Here is a 19171-nt window from a genome sequence, read left to right on the forward strand (position 1 = left end):
CTCCTCCCTGCTCATGCTCTCTCCCACTATCTCTGTTTCTCTGTCTCAGATAAATAAATACAATCTTAAAAAAAAAAAAAGGATCATCTGCAGATAATCTATTAAGAATGTGGCAATAGTTTTTTTTCTTGATTTATGAAAGTAATACATACTCAAAAAAAAAAAAAAATCCCCAGAAGTGCAGAGGTGAAACCCCACTCCCCCAATTTTATATTTCTTCCTCTAAAGTTTGGTGTATTTAGTCCCACAATATATGCCAAAATATAAGCTTGTCCTCCCTCCCAATTTTCCCTTGAGAAAAAGAGAGTTAGTTGCTTTATATTTAAATTCTTACATTTTTCATTTTACAAGTATTCTCTCAGATTATTTTACATACCCACGTGCTTTTTGGTGAAGACTCATTGTTTCTAACATGATTTTGTTGTGGTTTGAGGATGTACTTTGTATGATTTCAGTTCTTTTAAAGTTACTGAGACTCGGGGGCGCCTGGGTGCCTCAGTTGGTTAAGTGTCTGCCTTTGGCTCAGGTCATTATCCCAGGGTTCTGGGGTCGAGTCCTGTATTGGACTCCCTGCTCAGCGAGGAACCTGCTTCTCCCTCTTGTGCGCGCACTCTCTCTCTCTCTGACATATAAATAAATAAAATCTTAAAAAAAATAAAGTTATTGAGACTTGTTTTATAGCCTAACAGATGGTCTGTCTTACACAATGTCCCATGTGTGTTTCAGAGGACAGTTGGGTCAGTATTCATATATGTTAGTTAGACATGTGGTTGAGAGTATTGTTCATATCTTCTATACACTAATTGATTTTCTGTCTCATTGTTGTATCAATTACTGAGAAAGAAATACTAAAATCTGTTTTGTTTTACCATTCTGTCAGTTTTTGCTTTATGTATTTCGGTGCTCTATTAAGGTGTACATACACATTTATATTTGTCATATTTTCCTGATATATTGACCCTTTCGTCATTATGAAATGTCCTTTTTTGTTTCTAGTAATATTCCTAATTTTTATTTTTGTCTGTTACTAGTATAGCCATTCCACGACTCCTACAATGATTGTTACCCTGGCGCATCTTCTTCCATCTTGTCACTTTCAGCCTCTTTGTGTCTTTGAATCTAAAGCATGTCTCAGACATTTAGAAATATATAGACAGCATATAGTTCAGTCTTGCTTTTTTTTAAATCCAGTCTGCAAACCTCTGCTTTTTGATGAGTTTTTAGTCCATTCACGTTTCATGTAATTGTTGATATGGTTGTGTTTATGTCCGTGCCTTTGCTGTTTGTTTACAGTATGTCTCGTCTCTTATGTTCCTTTGTACCTCGTTTGCTGCCTTCTTTTGTGTTAAACAGATATTTTTTACTATACAATTTTAATTTTTCTTTTGTTATTTTTTGAGGTGTGTGTGTGTTTGTGTTTGCTCTAAGCAATATGATGCATTTTTAACATATCGCAACCTAGCAAAGGTTAATTACTGACTTCTGGTAAAATATAGCAACTTTGCTTCAGTATATCACCATTTCTTCCCATTTCCTTTTTACTGTCATCGTCATCTATATTACATTTATGTCTGTGATAAACCTGGGAAGTCAGTATTATAATTATTGCTTTAAGTGATCTTGTTTTTAAAATGAAATTAAGAGAACAGGGGGAAAAATTCTGTGTGTGTGTGTATTGTACACATAGCTTTTTATGTGCACTTACATATTTACCATTTCTGGTGTTCTTCTTTCCTCACTGTGGATTTTAGTTAATGTCTGGTATTTCCTTTTATCCCAAAGGGTGTTTTTTAGTATTTCATCTTAATTTGTTTAGTAGCAACAGATTCTCTACATTTTTGTTTATCAGAGAATGTCTTTATTTCTCCTACATTTGTGAAGAATAGTTTCATGGGATGCAGAATTCTTGCCTGTTTTTTCTTGTTGGCACATTGAATGTATTGCTCTGCTGCCCTCTGACCTTCCTTGCTTCTGAGGAGATAGTTTCTAGTGAGATGTACCTGTTAATTGTGTGGCTCTTCTTCTATATGTGATGTCATTTTTCTCTTGATGCTTTCAATAGTCTCTCTCTGTCCTTGGATTTTGGGAATTTCACTACGATGTTTTAGGTTTGATGCTCTTTGTATTTCATTGAGCTCTTTGAAAGTTCAGTGAGCTTCTTGCATTGGTAGGTTAATTTGTTAATCAAATATGGGAGATTTTTGGCCATCAATTCTTCAAATATATTTTCTGCTTCTTTCTGTCTTTTGGGACTTTCATTACAAATATGTTGGTAACCCAATATCTTCCCGTAGGTGTCTGAGGCTCTGTTCTCTTTCTTCCAATCTTTTTCTCTCTGTTCTTTGGATTGCGTAATTTCTGTTGGTTTCTTCTTAATAGGTCATAGTCCAGACTTCTACAATACATTATTTGAAACATTCACTGCTTCTTCTGCTATCTCAAGTTTGCTCTTTACCTCGAGAATTCTCATTTGGTTCTTTTGTAGGTTCTGTTTGTTGAGATGTCCTATCAAGTATTGTCATCTTTATTTTAATTCTCTGATCATAGTTATAGTATCTACTTTTGAAGCCTTCGCTAAATCTGTCATTTCTGTCAATTTCTACTTAATACCCTTTTTATCCTGAGTAAGAGTCATGCTTTTTTATTTCATTACATGTCTAGTCATTTTTGGTAGAAAATGTGACATTTTAGGGGCGCCTGAGTGGCTCAGTCATTAAGCATCTGCCTTCGGCTCAGGTACGATCCCAGTGTTCTGGGATCGAGCCCCGCATTGGGCTCTCTGCTCGGCGGGGAGCCTGCTTCTTCCTCTCCCACTCCCCCTGCTTGTGTTCCCTCTCTCGATGCCTCTCTCTCTGTCAAATAAATAAAATCTTTTAAAAAAGAAAAAGAAAGAAAAACTTGACATTTTAGATAATGATTGTAGTAACTCTGCCTTCTAATATTTTTGATAGTTGTGTTTGCTTTAGTAACTTGTCTTGTGCAGCCACTGATGTTCTGCTCAGTTTTTTCATTCTTGTATTTTTAAGCTTGGCTTCCTAGGAGTTGCACCTGTGTCCGTATAACTTAGTGATCAACCAGCGACCTGGGCAGAGGTTGTGAGCAAGCGTCTTCATAAGAAAGGCCTCAGATTGATCTGTGTGTGAGTTGGGAAATACATACAAAGTTGCTGTCAGTTTTCAAGTGAACCTTAGCTTTTACTTTTTACCAGTTTGCCTGCATCTTCTCTACCCATTCACGTAGTTTTCCAGTTAGCTAGAGATGTATGGAGAGCTTTCAGCCCTTGATGGCTCTTTAGTTTCCACGATCTCCCTGTTCTGCCACTCACGTCAGCCAGGACTACACCTTGGGCTTAGAAAACTGGGGGCTTCTCTTATTCTCTCCTGATCAAGTTTACCACTTTCAGGGTCACAGGTTTCACCCATTGGTCCACACTGACTCTGCCCCTTCTGGCAATCACACTCCTGTTTTCATGACAGCCCTTCACTAGTAAAACAATTCTTACCAACCAAGGTCGTGGTGATGGTGAGGGTGTGAATAGCCTCACACAAGAAGGCCACTGACTTCCCCTGTCCCGACCTGAAGCTTTAGCCGTTTTTTAACAGTAAGTGTTTCTTTTTTTTTTCTTTAAAGATTTATTTATTTATTTGAGAGAGAGCATGAGGGGAGGAGCAGAGGGAGTGGGAGAGAAGCAGGCTCCCCACTGAGTATGGAGCCCGATGTGGGGCTTGATCCCACAACCCCGAGATCCCACAACCCCAAGCCAAAATCAAGAGTTGGACACCCAACCAACTGAGCCACCCAGATGCCCCAACAGTAAACATTTCTTAATTGTTTTTTGCATTTGGTCCCTTTCCAGAACCTCGAAATGGTTGTCTTTGACAATCACAGTCCAGGCGCAGTACACCACCTCTGTTAATACTGGAACAGTGGGAGCACTCCTGAAATTCAAGTTCCTAGATGCCAGCCTTGCGGGCGGGCCTTTCTAAGGATCGCAGTCTTAGGCCTGGTATATTAACCTTATCTGAACATCATCCTGGTCTTTTTTTGATAGTTGAACTGCTCCTAGTGTTTCTTTCTATTTTTTTTAATTAAGATTTTATTTATTTATTTGACAGAGAGAGAGGCAGCGAGAGAGGGAACACAAGCAGGGGGAGTGGGAGAGGGAGAAGCAGACTTTCTGCTGAGCAGGGAGCCTGATGCAGGGCTTGATCAGAGGATCCCAGAATCATGACCCGAGCCAAAGGCAGATGCTTAACAACTGAGCCACCCAGGTGCCCCGAACTGCTCCTAGTCTCACTTGAATATAATAACCAAAGTTCTGTTGACTTTTTTTTTTTTTCAATTTGGGGTTTAAAGCAGTGATTTAAAAATATTTTCCCCTTGGGCACCTGGGTGGCTCAGTCAGTTAAGCATCTGCCTTCAGCTCAGGTCATGATCCCAGGATCCTGGGATAGAGTCCCATGTCGGGCTCCCTGCTTAGCTGGGAGTCTGCTTATCCCTCTCCCTCTGCCCCCTCCCCTGCTTGTGTGTGCTCTCTTTCTTTCTCTCAAAAAAATAAATAAAATCTTTAAAAATAAATTTTCCCTGTAGATAATATGATTTCATTCATATACCTAATTAGTGATCATCATTTTTAAAAAGATTTTATTTATTTATTTGACAGAGAGAGAGAGACCACAAGCAGGGGGAGCAGCAGGCAGAGGGAGAGGGAGAAACAGACTCTCTGCAGAGCAGGAGCCCAACGTGGGACTTGATCCCAGGATCCTGGGTTCATGACCTGAGCTGAAGGCAGACGCTTAACTGACTGAGCCACCCAGGCGCCCCGCCATCATCATTTATAGTTGTAGTTTAAAGATTCTGTTGTTTCTCTAAACCTAAAAGGAAGTACATGCTTTATTTGAAACTAGAATAAACAATGATACTATACTTTCTACATTTTAAATTGCATGCTTAGAGCAGTTTTATATTTGACAATTCGTTGTATCTTCCAAATATCTTAATGCCTTCTTGTTTCTTTTCCCAGCTCGATTACGTGGTGTTCATGATGGTCTCTTCACTGGACAGATAGATGCTGTGGACACTTTTAATGCTACTTATAGAGTAACTTTTGATAGGGCAGGGCTTGGAACCCATACCATCCCTGACTACGAAGTTCTTGTAAGTATTTCATAATGCACTTGTGTCTTATGCCTAGTAAATATTTTATATGGGGTGCCTGGCTGGCTTAGTCGGTAGAGCACATGACTCTTGATCTTGGGCTTGTGAGTTTGAGCCCCCTGTTGGGTGTGGAGATTACTTAAAAATTTTAAAAATCTTTTTTTTTTTTTTTAAGATTTTATTTATCTGAGGGAGAGAGAGAGAGAGAGCACGAGCATGGGGAGCAGTAGGCAGAGGGCGAAGCAGGCTCCCTGCTGAGCAGGGAGCCCGATGCAGAGCTTGATCCCAAGACCCTGGGATCAGGTGGACGCTTAACCGAGCCACCCAGGTGCCTCAAAAATTTTTAAAAATCTGAGAAAAAGCAAACCAAAAAACTGTGTTGTGTAGAATTTTCTACAGACTGTATTTTGTGGTAGAATCGAGACTTCAGGTCATGGAGGAAGCGATCCTTAGGAGTTCACAGGCCTGCCTCCTAGGCGCCTTGACCAGAAGTGTGCTCAAGTCTTCAACGTTGTCTAGAAGTGAACATCATCCATTGTACCTTATCCACACAGCATTTTAGTGTGACAGAGCTGATCACTGCTCACTAAATAACCTTGGGGAATAAGCGACATGGCACTTTTATTCCAGCTGTGTTGTTAAACTATGGTCGCCATGCCAAATGATTTTAAAAGTATGAAGTAACATCTTGTACATTAGGATTTGTTCTCCTGTTTTATCCTCAGAATTATGCAGGGTGGCTTTTAATTACCTTCACTTTTTGCATAATGAAACTTAAGACATAGTACATTAAGTAATTTATTCAAGTCTCTAGAGCTGGTTTCCTGGCACGCTAAGACCAGAATCCGGATCTTTTGAATTCTTGGATCAATGCTTTAAACTACTAGGCCATTACTTCACAATCATGTTTGATTTAGCAGTGTCATGAGACTTATGCACCTTTCTAATAAGTCAAAATAATTTTAAGAACTAAGACAACTCTGCAATCTAATAAAGATTTTTAAAAGTTGAATAATAAACTTTTTTTTAAAGATTTGAAGTCCTCTCTGCACCCAGCATGGGGCTGGAACTCACAACCCACAACTCACATCGAGAATCGCGTGCTGTATTGACTGAGCTGGCCAGGCGCCTCAATAATGAACTCTTTATAACAGAATTGTCTGCCACTCAGCATTATGGAAATTGAATTGTTCACTTTTAACCTCCCTTTTTTCATTTCTTTGTTATACATTTGATTTTTAAGGTTTATGGGCACCTGGGTGGCTCAGTTGGTTCAGTGTCTGCCTTCGGCTCAGGTCATGATCTCCGGGTCCTGGGATTGAGTCCCATGTCGGGCTCCCTGCTCAGCGGGGAGTCTGCTTCTCCCTCTCCCTCTGCCCTCTGCCGCTCCCCCTGCTTGTGCTCTGTCTCTCACTCAAATGAATTAATAAAATCTTTTAAAAACATCAAAATTTCTTTATCTCCTTAGTGCAAATGTAGAAGAATCTTCTTTTTCTGATACGTACCTTTTAAAAATTAAGACTGTTTATTGTGAGGCTTTCCTTATCAAACATACTTTTTAGAGAGGAAAAATAGGAGAGAAAGAAAATTCGAACTACGTTTGTAGAGCAAAGGACGCCAACCCTAAGTGTTTTTCCTTAAAGGATGCAGTCTTTCAACCCCCCCATCAAAAGAGGAAAATTGCTTTTCCCGTTCATTAATGTGATTTCCTTGATGAGATCGCCCAAATATCCCCCCGGCCGGATAAGCGCACAGTAGGTAACACCCAGCCGGCCTTCAGCTCACGGCAAGCACCGGCGGCAATAGGACGTTTCATTTCCTAAGTGTTTCCATCTGGTGGTCTTTTTCTTTTCTTAATTCTTCTGTTTTGTGAGTTCAACCTTTTGATAGCAAAGTAGGATTTTCATACTCTGACTTACGTTTTAAGCCCTTTGACCTTTGTAGGATAATAGATTCTGTGATAAATATAACACATGAGCTGGTGGTATTTCCAGCTGCAATGTCACGGGTATAAGGCTAAGATGATCAGTAAAGTTCTTCAAGACTTGTGGACTTTTCTCTTTTCTTGAAGAGTAATGAGCCTCACGAGACGATGCCAATTGCTGCCTTTGGACAAAAACAGCGGCCTTCTCGATTCTTCATGACTCCACCACGGTTACATTATACCCCTCCTCTCCAGTCACCGATTACAGTAAATAATATTTTTTAAATGTCATCAGTAGTTGAAGTGATAATTATGAGTGTGAGTTATGTTTTTATGAAATAGACATCTATTACAGCAACTTCGGGAGGTAGCTACATTATTTTAAGTTGTCAGTTATTAAATAAAATAAGTAAGTAGTTGCTTCAACTCTGGAAATATTTTCCTTTTTGTAAGATTTTTAATGTAATATTAATTATAATCGGATTTACTTTTTATCTAAAAATAAAATGCTTTCTTTTGAACAGTCAGTGGTTAAATGATTCCCTTTTATTCCCGTAGGATAATGATCCTTTACTAGGACAGTCACCTTGGAGAAGTAAAATTTCTGGCTCTGACACGGAAACGTTAGGTGGTTTTCCGGTAGAATTCCTTATCCAAGTGGTAAGAATTGCTGAGTATCTTGGCTTGCTTATGAAAAAAACTCAACGTCTTTTGTGTTAATTAAAATTGAAAATTTTTCTATGACCAAATATTTTTACTTTTTTTTTTTCCTTTTAACCATTGTGTTGGTTTTAAGAACCCTGTTATTTCCAGCAAAGCGTGAAAATAAAAGTCAGGGCATCTGGGTGCCTCAGTAGGTTGAGTGTCTGACTCTTGACTTCAGCTCAGGTCGTGATCTCAGCGTTGTGAGATCAAGCCCTGCATGGGGCTCTGCAGTCAGTGAGGAGTCCGCTTGAGATTCTCTCTCTCCCTCTTCCCCTCCCATTCGCTCTTGTTCTCTCTCACTCGCTAAAAATAATAACAACAACAACAACAATAATATAATAATAATAATAATAATAATAATAATAAACCTTAAGGAAATAAAAGTCATAACAACCAAAAAAGACTTAGAGGTCTTTTTTGTTGAGCTCTTCTTGGGTTTGGTTTTTATTTTGCTATGTTAAGGACTCTAACGTTATAACGTATGCTCTGTCAAACCTGAATGGTTAGCTGTTAATAACCTCTGTAAATATAAAGGCCTTTATTTAGTGACCTCAGTGCATCCTGCAATTATCAGTCAACTGAGCAGTTACAATGCATTGGCTTGCTAACTAGTGATATAGACACGGAGAAATATAAGCCTCACCTGAAACAAGTATAGATTTATTATGTAGAACAATATTCCTCAATAGACTGACTCATCAGAATGTAATGAGCTGTTTGCTTTGAAAATTAGATTAAATCAGTCCTTTACTTTGAATCATAGTCTAATAATGTTTGATTTCTTTTCCTTTTTTGAAAAGAAATCTACTTTGGCTTGGGGTAGAGTATAAATAAATATATTTATAACATAACCCAGTAAAATATTCCGTGTTACCACTTGCAATTGATGTTATTTTAAGGACACATCTTATCATTTAATTGCGTTTGTATAGCTTTTTGTATTCCTTGATCATATGTCGTTGGTTATCCTTGCAGTGCAGAATTTCTTTTGCCTTTTGGCTTCCAAAGTAGATAAGATATTTTTATATGAAAAGTTGAAATTATGAACAGAGCCAAGGCTTATCCTCTTCACAAATAGGACACTTGTTTTTTAAAGAAATTCTTTCTTTTAAGTAGAGAAGTAAAAACAAAGCTAATATGACGTTTTTTTGGGGATGTGTTTATGTGGGGGGGGAGGGAAGGGGAGGGGGGAGGGAGAGAGACACCAGCAGAGGGAGTCAGAAGCTAAGTACTACTACAGTACCTCTAAGTACTGATATTTTTATTGGTGCTGAAATATTTGGTTTCAGTGCTTAATTTTAATTTCAAAAACTAGGGATAAGGCCTACTTAAAACACTACTTTTACTATTATTTTAAGCTATCTAAGAGGTAAAAGTAAAAGTTCTCTTACGTACTTGTCTTTTGTACTATATAAGGTTTTATGAAACTCAGGCTGCTCTTGTTAATATTAAGCTTTGAAGTAGACATATGTGTGTGTGCACGTGTGTATATATATGATTTTTTTTTTTTTAAGTAAGCTCTACGCCCCACATGGGCTTAAACTCACGACCCTGAGATTGAGAATCGCACCCTCTACTGACTGAGCCATCCAGGGGCCCCTCAAGTAGACATATTTTTATTTTTTTCTGTTCTTAATATTTTTTTTCTTATGACAAAACAAGTATTAAAATTTTTTTGCAAGTTTTGGGGCGCCTGGGGGGCTCCATCAGTTAAGTGTCCAACTCTTGATTTCTGCTCAGGTCATGATCTCGGGTCTTGAGACTGAGCCCCATGTCTGGGTCTGCACTCAGCGGGGGGCCTGCTCAAGATTTTCCCCCTCTGCCCTCCCACCCTCCACCCCGCTTGCTCTCAAAAAAAAAAAAAAAGCAAGTTTCATAATTCAAGTTTACAGTGAATTTCTTTTTGAGGAAACTTTTTATTTCCTGGGGTTAGGGATTTTGAGGAATCTAAAGAGACTGATCTGCCTTCTTCAAGGGGACTCAGTTTTGAAAAGAATGAAAAAGAAACAGCATGATTTTCTATCAAAAACAAGCAACACAACACTGAAGTAGAAACAAAAAAGGAACCGTTGCCTTCATCCCATCTTTTACTGCTTCCACCTCTGAAGAATCCTATTTCCATAAAAATCCAACAACTTGGAAGAGAAGGGAGGCCTGTTCCCAGCTCTGGGCCTGCCGAGAACTAACTACAGTCTGTTCCGTAATAAGTTTGAGGCATAGCTTACTTACTAGGCCCTCTGCCTGTATCGACTTAGGCCAATTCTTAGGGTTTTTTATTATTGAAAATTTAAAGCACACGAAAGCAGACAGAATTGTTTACTGCTCCTCCGTGTGCCCAGCATCGGACTAGAGCGGTTCTCAGCAACTCCCGGCTGGCTCTATTTCATCTGTTCTTCCACCTACTCTCTCCCTTTTGCATTATTTGGAAGCAAATGCCAGACATTGTATCATTTATATGTAAATCTTTTATTATGTATCTGTAAGGACTTTTTTTTTTTTCCCCCAAAGAAACATAACTAAGGGACACTTGGCTGGCTCAGCCAGAGGAGCACGTGACTCTTAATCTCATGTCATGAGTTCGAGCCCCATGTTGGGTGTAAAGATGACCAAAAAAAAAAAAAGGGGGGGGGAAGAAGAAAGAAACTTAACTATAGCACCATTACTACATCTAAAAAGTTAACAGAATTGCCTTAATATCATCAAACATTGAGTCAGCCTTCAGATTTTCTAGTTGTCTCTTAACCATTGACTGCTCTTTTCCCCACACAACTTACTTGTTGGAGAAACTGGATTATTTGCCCAGAGAGTCTCCCACGGTGGATTTTACTGACTGAATCCTTGTATCATTCAGCATGTCCTTTTGTCTTTTGTATTTCATGTAAATTGCTCATTGAATATAGAAGTTTGATTAGATTTGGGGATTTTATTTTGTTCATTTATTTTATGTGATTACTTTTATAGGAGCTTTTGTGTTCTGATAGACCCATGCTATTTTATGTTTTTTATATAGAGTTAGCTGCCACTGATTGTCAGTGCCTAGATGCAGCCATTCATTAGGATTGCAAAATGGCACTGTTCTCGCTCTGTCATTCCTTCTTCATTTACTAACTGAAATAGTCTTTTTTTTTAAGATTGACTGATTTAGAGAGAGAGCGCGTGTGAGCACAGGGGAGGGCAGAGGGAGAGAGAATCTCAAGCACTCTATCATGAGCACAGAGCCTGTCCTGGGACTTGATCCCATGACCCCAACAGAAGTCAAGAGTCAGACACTTAACCAACTGAGCCCCCAGGTATCCCTGAAATAGTTTTGTGAAGAAAAGCTTCCCCTAACCTATTATCTGGTTACCTAATGGCATATAGTTCGTATAGGAAAGGCAGGATAAACACATGATTCTTTCTCTTTGTCTTCCAGCTTATAAAATAATGAGTTTGGTCACTGGCATTCTCCAATAATGGTTAATTTTTTTTTAAGTAGCTGTATGAACTCATACATTTTAACATATTGGTGCTTCCGTCCATTGCAGTGGCTATTCTTACTGGTCCCTGAATGGTCCCATGTGGGCCAGTGAAAGCTTGTTCAAACTGACTCCTGAGTCCTTTCGACATGTTCTGGTTACAATGGATTTTAAGAAAATGTTTTTCTGCTAGCCAATCAGATTTATTTTTAAAAACGCCTGTGCTATATTTATTTATATTGAAACACTAAAATCTGCTAAAATATCTTAGTGGAAAATTGGTAATTTGATGTTTGTTATACTCAAATGCCTGTATTCCAAAACATCTCTTTTTCTTTGTCTGTAGACCAAATTATCAAAAATTCTCATGATTAAAAAGGAACATATCAAAAAATTAAGGGAAATGAACACAGAAGCAGAAAAATTGGTAAGGATATTTCTCTTTTTTATTTATTTGTCTACTTTTAAAATGGTGGGGACTTCTATATCTAAGGAATTAAAAATACTTTTTTGGAGAAAACCTTGAGATAAACGAGATAAATGTTATTTTTAAATCCTCACTTGCTATCTTTATCTCTTGCTATACGAAACACATGCTAAGTAAATTAGCAGTACAGTGCAGTTCATTACCCCAGACCTCATTATGCCACTGCCTATCCGGTTGGATAGGATTAATGAACGGGTGGGCTGGGTTCTTGACAGTTTGCGTGAATGTAGGATTCCTAGCCCTGGTGCCTTGACTAAGGAAGTCATGTTAACAGAGGTTATTAAAAGTGATTTAGAATAAATAAATCAAGAAATATATAAGTTGGCATATTCGGGTTATCTTGACAGGGCTTCATATCCTATTCTGTTAATCTAGTCAGTCCAAAAATATGAGAGTCAGTTTTTGTCATAGGAGAGAATTATCAGAGTTTTTTTTTTAATGTAGAAAATATTCGCTAAGAAAGGTTTTGAATTGTACTGAAAGTCATAACTTGCTTATGGATTTGTAGGATGGCAAATAGATTTCATCCCAAGTACTGTCTCCAAGTGATTGCAAATGGCCACATGGAGATTTGAAAGTAACGGAGAGCTCCGTCCTAGACCCGGGCAAGCGCCGCAGCTCGTTGCCGGCACCTGCCTTGAGCGCAGGCCTAGGGAGTCATAGCATCAGTCATCCCCAGTGCGTGCGGGCCGACAGGTGGATAAGGGATGCCCAGTTGAAAGAGGAACAGTCTTCTTTTAGGATGATGGCATTTTATCTGAACTTGACTTTTAATTTTCTAATTTGAACCTCCATTTTATGGAATTGGAAACTGAAGACCAAAGATGTCAAGGAATTTCAGTCTAAGATCATCCTGCTATTTAGTAGTACAGATACCAAAACAGGCTTCTTGGGGCACCTGGGTGGCTCAGTTGGTTAAGTGTCCAACTCTTGATCCCAGGTCTTGATCTCAAAGTCGGGAGTTCAAGCCCCGCATTGGGCTCCAAGCTGGGCTTGGAGCCTGCTTAAAAAAACAAACAAAATAGGCTTCTTGGTCCCAGCTTAACTCATTTAGGCACAATATGAAAACAGTATTGACAGATACACAGGCTCTCAAAGATAGCAAAAAGTTAGCTATAATGTATTGCCATTATGCATCCAAACATAACAATGTGTATTCTTGCCTCTTTCCTACTAGACTCTTAATTCCTTTCTTGATTTCCAGCAGTTCTACTTCTGCCGTTTTCTCAATGCCTTTTCATTGCTCCTCACCTATATCTCTTTTAATCATTTTATCATCTCTTTCATCTTTATGCATAGTCTAATTATGTCACTTTCATATCCCTAGCGAGGACTTTTCCCTGTGTCTAGGTTCCACACCTTAAAGTACTGGGCTTGCCTGAACCTGGTTAGTGTTACCTACTTCGAATAGAGGCCTGATTTGATGTTGGCTTGGCTCTTGGCATGTGAGAACTTTGTAGAAGTCTAGATGGCTTGATATGTTTTATTACTTGTTTTGTTTTATTTATGATTAAAAACAATTCCCATTATAAAACTTCAAATACTGTAAGACCGATGACAACAGTAGTGCTTTATAGTACCTTCCCCATAGATGGATGTTATTTAGCTTAGCATGTGCTATAAATGTTTATATGGTAAGCACACGGACTTCTTCTTCTATGCATATACTGTCCTGTGTGGTTTTGAAAATTATTTTCTAAAAAAATTGAATTCTGTCATTATATTAACTTAATTCAATCTTTAAAAATTTCTGTATTGTACCATAATTTAGTTTATTAATAGATATTTTGATTATTTCCATTATTTTTCTAAAATAGAGCTAAAGGGGCACCTGGGTGGCTTAGTCAGTTGAGCATCTGCCTTCGGCCCAGGTCCTGGGATTGAGCCCTGCATTGGGCTCCCTGCTCAGCGGGGAGCCTGCTTCTCCCTCTCCCTCTGCCGCTCCCCCTGCTTGTGCTCTCTTGCTCTCACTCTCTCTCTCTCTCAAATAAATAAATGGAGTCTCAATAAATAAATAAATAAATGAAATCGTGCTAAAGTGAGGCGCATGACTAGCTTGATCTCTGGGTCATGAGTTTGAGCCCCAGACTGGGTGTAGAGATTACTTAAATAAATAAATATTAAAAATAAAAATAAATAAAATGGTGCTATACCAATATCCTCCTCTCTATAGTTTTGTGCATTCGTCTGTGTCTATCTGTAAGATAGAGTCTTAAAAAGTAGAATGGCTGGGCCAAAGTATATGAACATTTTAAAGAGTTAATGAAACTTTCTGGTTTAAGGGGGTAGGCTGAAGACACATTTTCTTCCTATCCCCTACAATTTCACATGAAATAAGATGTACACAGAGAAATAAATAGAGTAAATGGAAGCAGACTGTTTAACAATGATTGCAAGATTTTAAAAATTTTCTGTGTTGGATGAAACACAGCAGAGATGGAACATGGCTGGGAGTCTGCATGTTGGAACCCTAAAGAGGCTCTGGCCCCAGAGTTGCACATTTGATGGAGGAATGCAGAAGTGAGGTGCACTGCTTAAAAGGAATTGATTGAATGTCTGTTTCCTCATTCCCCGTTTTCATCTTAGTGACAGAACTGGGTAAACATGACATTTACCCAAGTTAAAAAGAGAGAAGGAAACAGACGTGCCTCTAAAGAATTTGCATATGGAATTTGGGGGAAATCTGAGGCTTCTGCTTTTAGTAATGGCAGATTAGTAATTTGGATTAACCTTTCTAATCTAGATAGTTGAGAACAATCATTTCCCTGGAATAAAATATAAAAATCACCTGCTTGAAGACACTAGAGCATTAACTCGATCTTAAAGAATTACAGGGATAGAATCTGGGAAAAGAGGTAAACTCAGAAGGGGGAACCTGGCATTTAGTATTGCTTTTTTCTTCGGGGGTTTTCCACACTTTCAGAAAAGGTAGCTGAGAAACTGAGTGGCATTCCTNNNNTACAAGGGGAGGGAGGACAAAAATTAGAGTCAGAGACCACCAAGGGTTAGGGGAAGCTGGCAAACCTTCCTTGCTCTGAGTTGAAACCCCAAAAGGCAACATTGGCCCAGCTTCAAATGATCTCATCTCTAAAATGGAATTAAGGTGATTATAGAACTTGAGACCCTTAAGTAGCCCACCAGAAGTAAATATTCCTCTTAGTGGAATATAACATTACACTCAAATTATTTCTAAACTTCTTAATATACAGTGTCTGACACTCAATTTTAAATCTCAGACACAAGAGGAGACGAGATAACCCTAAAACAAACCAAAAGAAAGTATAGACAATTGGCAGATTCTAGATAATGGAATTTTTTAGACAGATTTTAAGTGCCAAAAGGTCAAAAAATAATAGACCAGAGATTCAGGAACTCCTGTGAATCTCAATGGGATAAGTAAAAGGATAAGGACTTAAAGGCACATGATAGTAAAGCTGCTAAAAACTAAACATAAAGTAAAAAATATTTAAAATACCCAGAGCCAGGGGCACCTGGCTGCCTCAGAGCATGCAGTTCTTGATCATGGGGTCATGAGTTTGAGCTCCACATAGGATGCAGAGATTACTTAAACAAGTAAAAATCAATCAATTAATTAATTAAAATAAAATGAAATAAATGAGATACCCAGACCCAGATGGGTACTGGGCAACAATTTCTTTGATATCTGACTTCTCCACAGAACAATAGAGAACAGAAAATGGAATGACATCTTCATAGGGCTAAAACAAAATTACTACCAACTAGATTTCTATACCCAATGAAAATTCCTTCAAGGTAAAGTAACATAAGGACTATTTGAAGACAAATTTATAGAATTTGTTACCAGAATACCTATACTAAAGGAAATTAATAAAGGTTTTGTTCAAGTAAAAGAGAAAACATGAAGAGTGCCTGAAGGGCTTGGTTGAGCATCTGCCTTCGGCTCAGGTCATGATCCCAACGTTCTGGGATCGAGCCCCGTATCGGGCTCCCTGCTCAGCGGGAAGCCTGCTTCTCCCTCTCCCTCTGCCCCTGCTTGTGTTCCCTCTCTCGCTGTCTCTCTCTCTGTCAAATAAATAAATAAAATCTTAAAAAAAAAAAAAAAGATAGTAAAAGACGCCTAACTACCAAGCTAATCAGGGTGAGGTGGGTAGGGAAATGGAACAATAAAAATATTCAATCAGTCTTTAAAAAAAAAAAAAAGACAAAGGAAAGAAAAAAAATGACACCAAGCAGGGACAAGTAGAAGGGAAATAGTAAGATGGTAGATTTAAATCTAAATATATCAGTAATAATATTAAATATAAGTGGACTAAATCTTCTGAATAAAAGGCAAAGATTGCCAACCTGGATGAAAATAAAACCCCAACTCTATGATGCATGTAAGAGACACATTTAATATTAAAGCATCCTGAAAATAAAAAAATTTAAATGTATGAAAATGTGTACAGTGCCGAGTTTTAAAATAGCAGTAGAAGATCTGATAGCTGTAGTAATACCTGACAGTAAAATTCAGGGCAACAGATATTACTGGATATAAAGAAGTGTGCTTCTTAATGATGAAAGGTATTTCAAAATAATTTCAAAGTTATATGTACATAATAATGGCTTCCAAATTCATAAAGCAAAAATTGGCAAAATTCAAAGGAAAAAGACATTTCCACTATATAGATAAAACAACTAGTCAAAAAAATCTAATAAGGAGGGGCCCCTGGCTGACTCTTGATTTTGGGATCAAGAGTTCAAGCCCCATTTGGGGCATAGGGCTTACTAAAAAAAAAAAAAAAAAAAATCAACTGGATTCAATAAAACTTTTGAAAAATCAATGTTATTTTTTAAAAATCTAATAAGGATATAGATTTCAAAAACACAGTGAGCAAACTTGATCACATTGACATGTTATACCTACCACCTGCAGGATACCTATTCTTTTCAAGCTCACATAGAATATTTACAAAATTTAATTGTATGCTGGCCCTAAATAAAATCTCAACGAATTTCAGAATGATTAGACTTTTCCAGAATATGTTCTCTGATCACAGTACGAATAAGCTTAGAAGTTGATAAGAAAAAGGATTGGGGCACCTGGGTGGCTCAGTTGGTTGAGCAGCCTACTTTGATTTTGGCTCAGGTCATGATCTCAGGGTCCTGGGATTGAGCCCCAAGCCTCAGGGTCCTGGGATTGAGCCCCAAGCCGGGCTCTGCACTCAGCAGGGAGTCTGCTTGAGATTCTCTCTCCCTCTACCCCTCCCGCAGCACTCGTGTGCACACACACTCTCTCGCGCTCTCTCTCAAATCTTTTTTTTTAAAGATTAAAAAAACCTTTTGTGCTTGAAAATTAACGAATGCAATCTAAATGGCAGTAGATCAAAGAATAAATTGAGGGAAGTTTAGAAAATGTTTTGAATTGGATGGTATTGAAAATTACATACATCAACATGTTGGGCTGCAGCCATGCCTGTTTTAGAATAAAAGAACTGGGGCGCCTGGGTGGCTCAGTCAGTTAAGCATCTGCCTTCAGCTCAGGTCATGATCCCAGGATTCTGGAATCAAGCCCTGTGTTGGGCTCCCTGCTCCTCTGGAAGCCTCTTCTCCCTCTGCCTGCTGCCCCCGCCCCTTGTGTGTGCACGCACTCTCTCTCACGCGCTCTCTCTCACTGACAAATAAGTAAAACTTTTTATAAAAAAAAAAGGATACAAATAACTCAAGAAAGAGGCAACATTGCTACAGTGCCTACAGACAGTAAAAAGATCATGGAAAGATATTGCTATGGATTGAATTGTGCCCCCCAGAATTGATAGGTTGAAGCCCTAACCCCTAATGTGACTGTATTTAGAGCTATGGTCTCCAAGGAGGCCGTTACGGTTGAATGAAGCCATAAGGGTGGGGCCCTAATCCAATAACACTGGTGTCCTACAAGAGGAGGAAGAGGCACAGAAATTTCTCCCTGGGTGGTGCCCCTCTTGGATGGAAGGAAGGGAGGGAGGGAGGAGGAAGGAAGGAAGAGGGGCACCTGGGTGGCTCAGTTGTTTGGACGGCTGCCTTTGGCTCAGGTCATGATCCCAGGGTTCTGGGATCAAGCTTCTAGTCGGGCTCCCTGCTTAGTGGAGAACCTGTTTCTCCCTCTCCCTCTGCTCCTCCCCCTGCTTGTGCTCCTTCTCTCTCTCTGTCAAATAAATAAATAAAATATTTCTTAAAAAGAAAATAAAAAGAAAGATGAAACAGATAGAAAGATGAAACAGATTGATTTTAGGGGATCTCCAAGTTGTCATTAATCAACCTTCTACTCATGTTAATATCTTGATTGAGTATTACAATGCAAAACAAACATTTAATAAAATAATTCCAGTTGGTAAACATAACCTGGTCATTGGTAATAAAATATTTAAAACACGCACCTTCAGAACATCTGGCTGGCTCAGTTAGTGTGCAACTCCTGATCTCAGGGATGTGTGTTCGTGCCTCATATTAGTTGTGGAGATTACTAGAAAATAAAAAATTTTTTTAAAGATTTTATTTATTACCTGTCAGAGAGAGAGCACGCACAAGCAGGGGAAGCGGCAAGCAGAGGGAAAAGAAGCAGGCTCCTCGCTGAGCAAGGAGCCCCCCCTCTGGACTCCATCTCTGGATCCTGGGATCATGACCTGAGCCAAAGGCAGACACTCAACTGCCTGAACCACCTGGGCATCCCTAAAAAATAAAATCTTTTAAAAATAAAATAAGATAAAATAAATATTAAATAAAATATAAAGTAAAATAAAATATAAAATAAAATAAAAATATACTCATTATGTTTCCAGACAACAGGAGGAAAAATGTACCATGGTATTTTTTCTCCTAGCAAGGCACTGTCACTTAAATGTAAACCTGGAATTCAGGTTTACAGGATAAGAACAAGGCAAGAAGTATCAGATTACCGTAGAATGATGTTTGTTTCCCAAAGAAGGAAAAGCATAAATCACATGTTTACTTAGTTGAAATTTAAATTGTTTAAAATAGCAGGTAAAACGGATGCTATCGCAAATCGTGTTGATTTTGGAAGAGATGCTAGCGACTAGTGCTATCAGAAGTATGTTAAGGTATGTTTTTGATACCTGTGTTTACTACAAACAAATGGTGGAGCAGGATGGAGTTTATTCAGAGTACCTCCTTTGTATGACATGTAACAAACAAACCCTACCTTTAAGTGGAATCATCAAAAAGGAAATAGGTGTATGATATGTGATTTGGGGATTAGTTCTAGAATGTAAACAAAATCTGGCAAATATCCTTAGAGACTGTGCCAGTTCTGGTATATTGATATAAGATATGTACAGCGCCTTGTAGAGTGGTAAAAATCACATGCTATCTTTTTTTTTTAAGATTTTATTTATTTATTTATTTATTTATTTATTTATTTATTTATCTGAGAGTGCGAGAGTGGGGGTAGAGGCAGACTCCCCGCTGAGCAAGGACCCCCCCCCC

General features: G+C 38.5%; 1 protein-coding gene across 4 annotated transcripts in view; it reads left to right on the forward strand.

Annotated features, from left to right (window-relative positions):
- Positions 1-19171, forward strand: part of LIN9 (lin-9 DREAM MuvB core complex component) — a 62919-nt gene that overhangs the window by 32293 nt on the left and 11455 nt on the right. For 2 of the 4 annotated variants that reach the window (XM_040636111.1, XM_008695215.2), the window contains 4 exons: positions 5024-5157; positions 7229-7348; positions 7640-7741; positions 11588-11668. In XM_040636111.1, coding sequence (XP_040492045.1) covers positions 5024-5157; positions 7229-7348; positions 7640-7741; positions 11588-11668 — 437 coding nt within the window. The remainder of the gene's footprint in view (positions 1-5023; positions 5158-7228; positions 7349-7639; positions 7742-11587; positions 11669-19171) is intronic. The other 2 variants (XM_040636112.1, XM_040636113.1) reach the window with 2 other exon arrangements.

The sequence above is a fragment of the Ursus maritimus genome, unplaced genomic scaffold (genome assembly GCF_017311325.1).
Source record: "Ursus maritimus isolate PB19 unplaced genomic scaffold, ASM1731132v1 scaffold_2, whole genome shotgun sequence".
In the NCBI taxonomy this organism is placed as follows: Eukaryota; Metazoa; Chordata; class Mammalia; order Carnivora; family Ursidae; genus Ursus; species Ursus maritimus.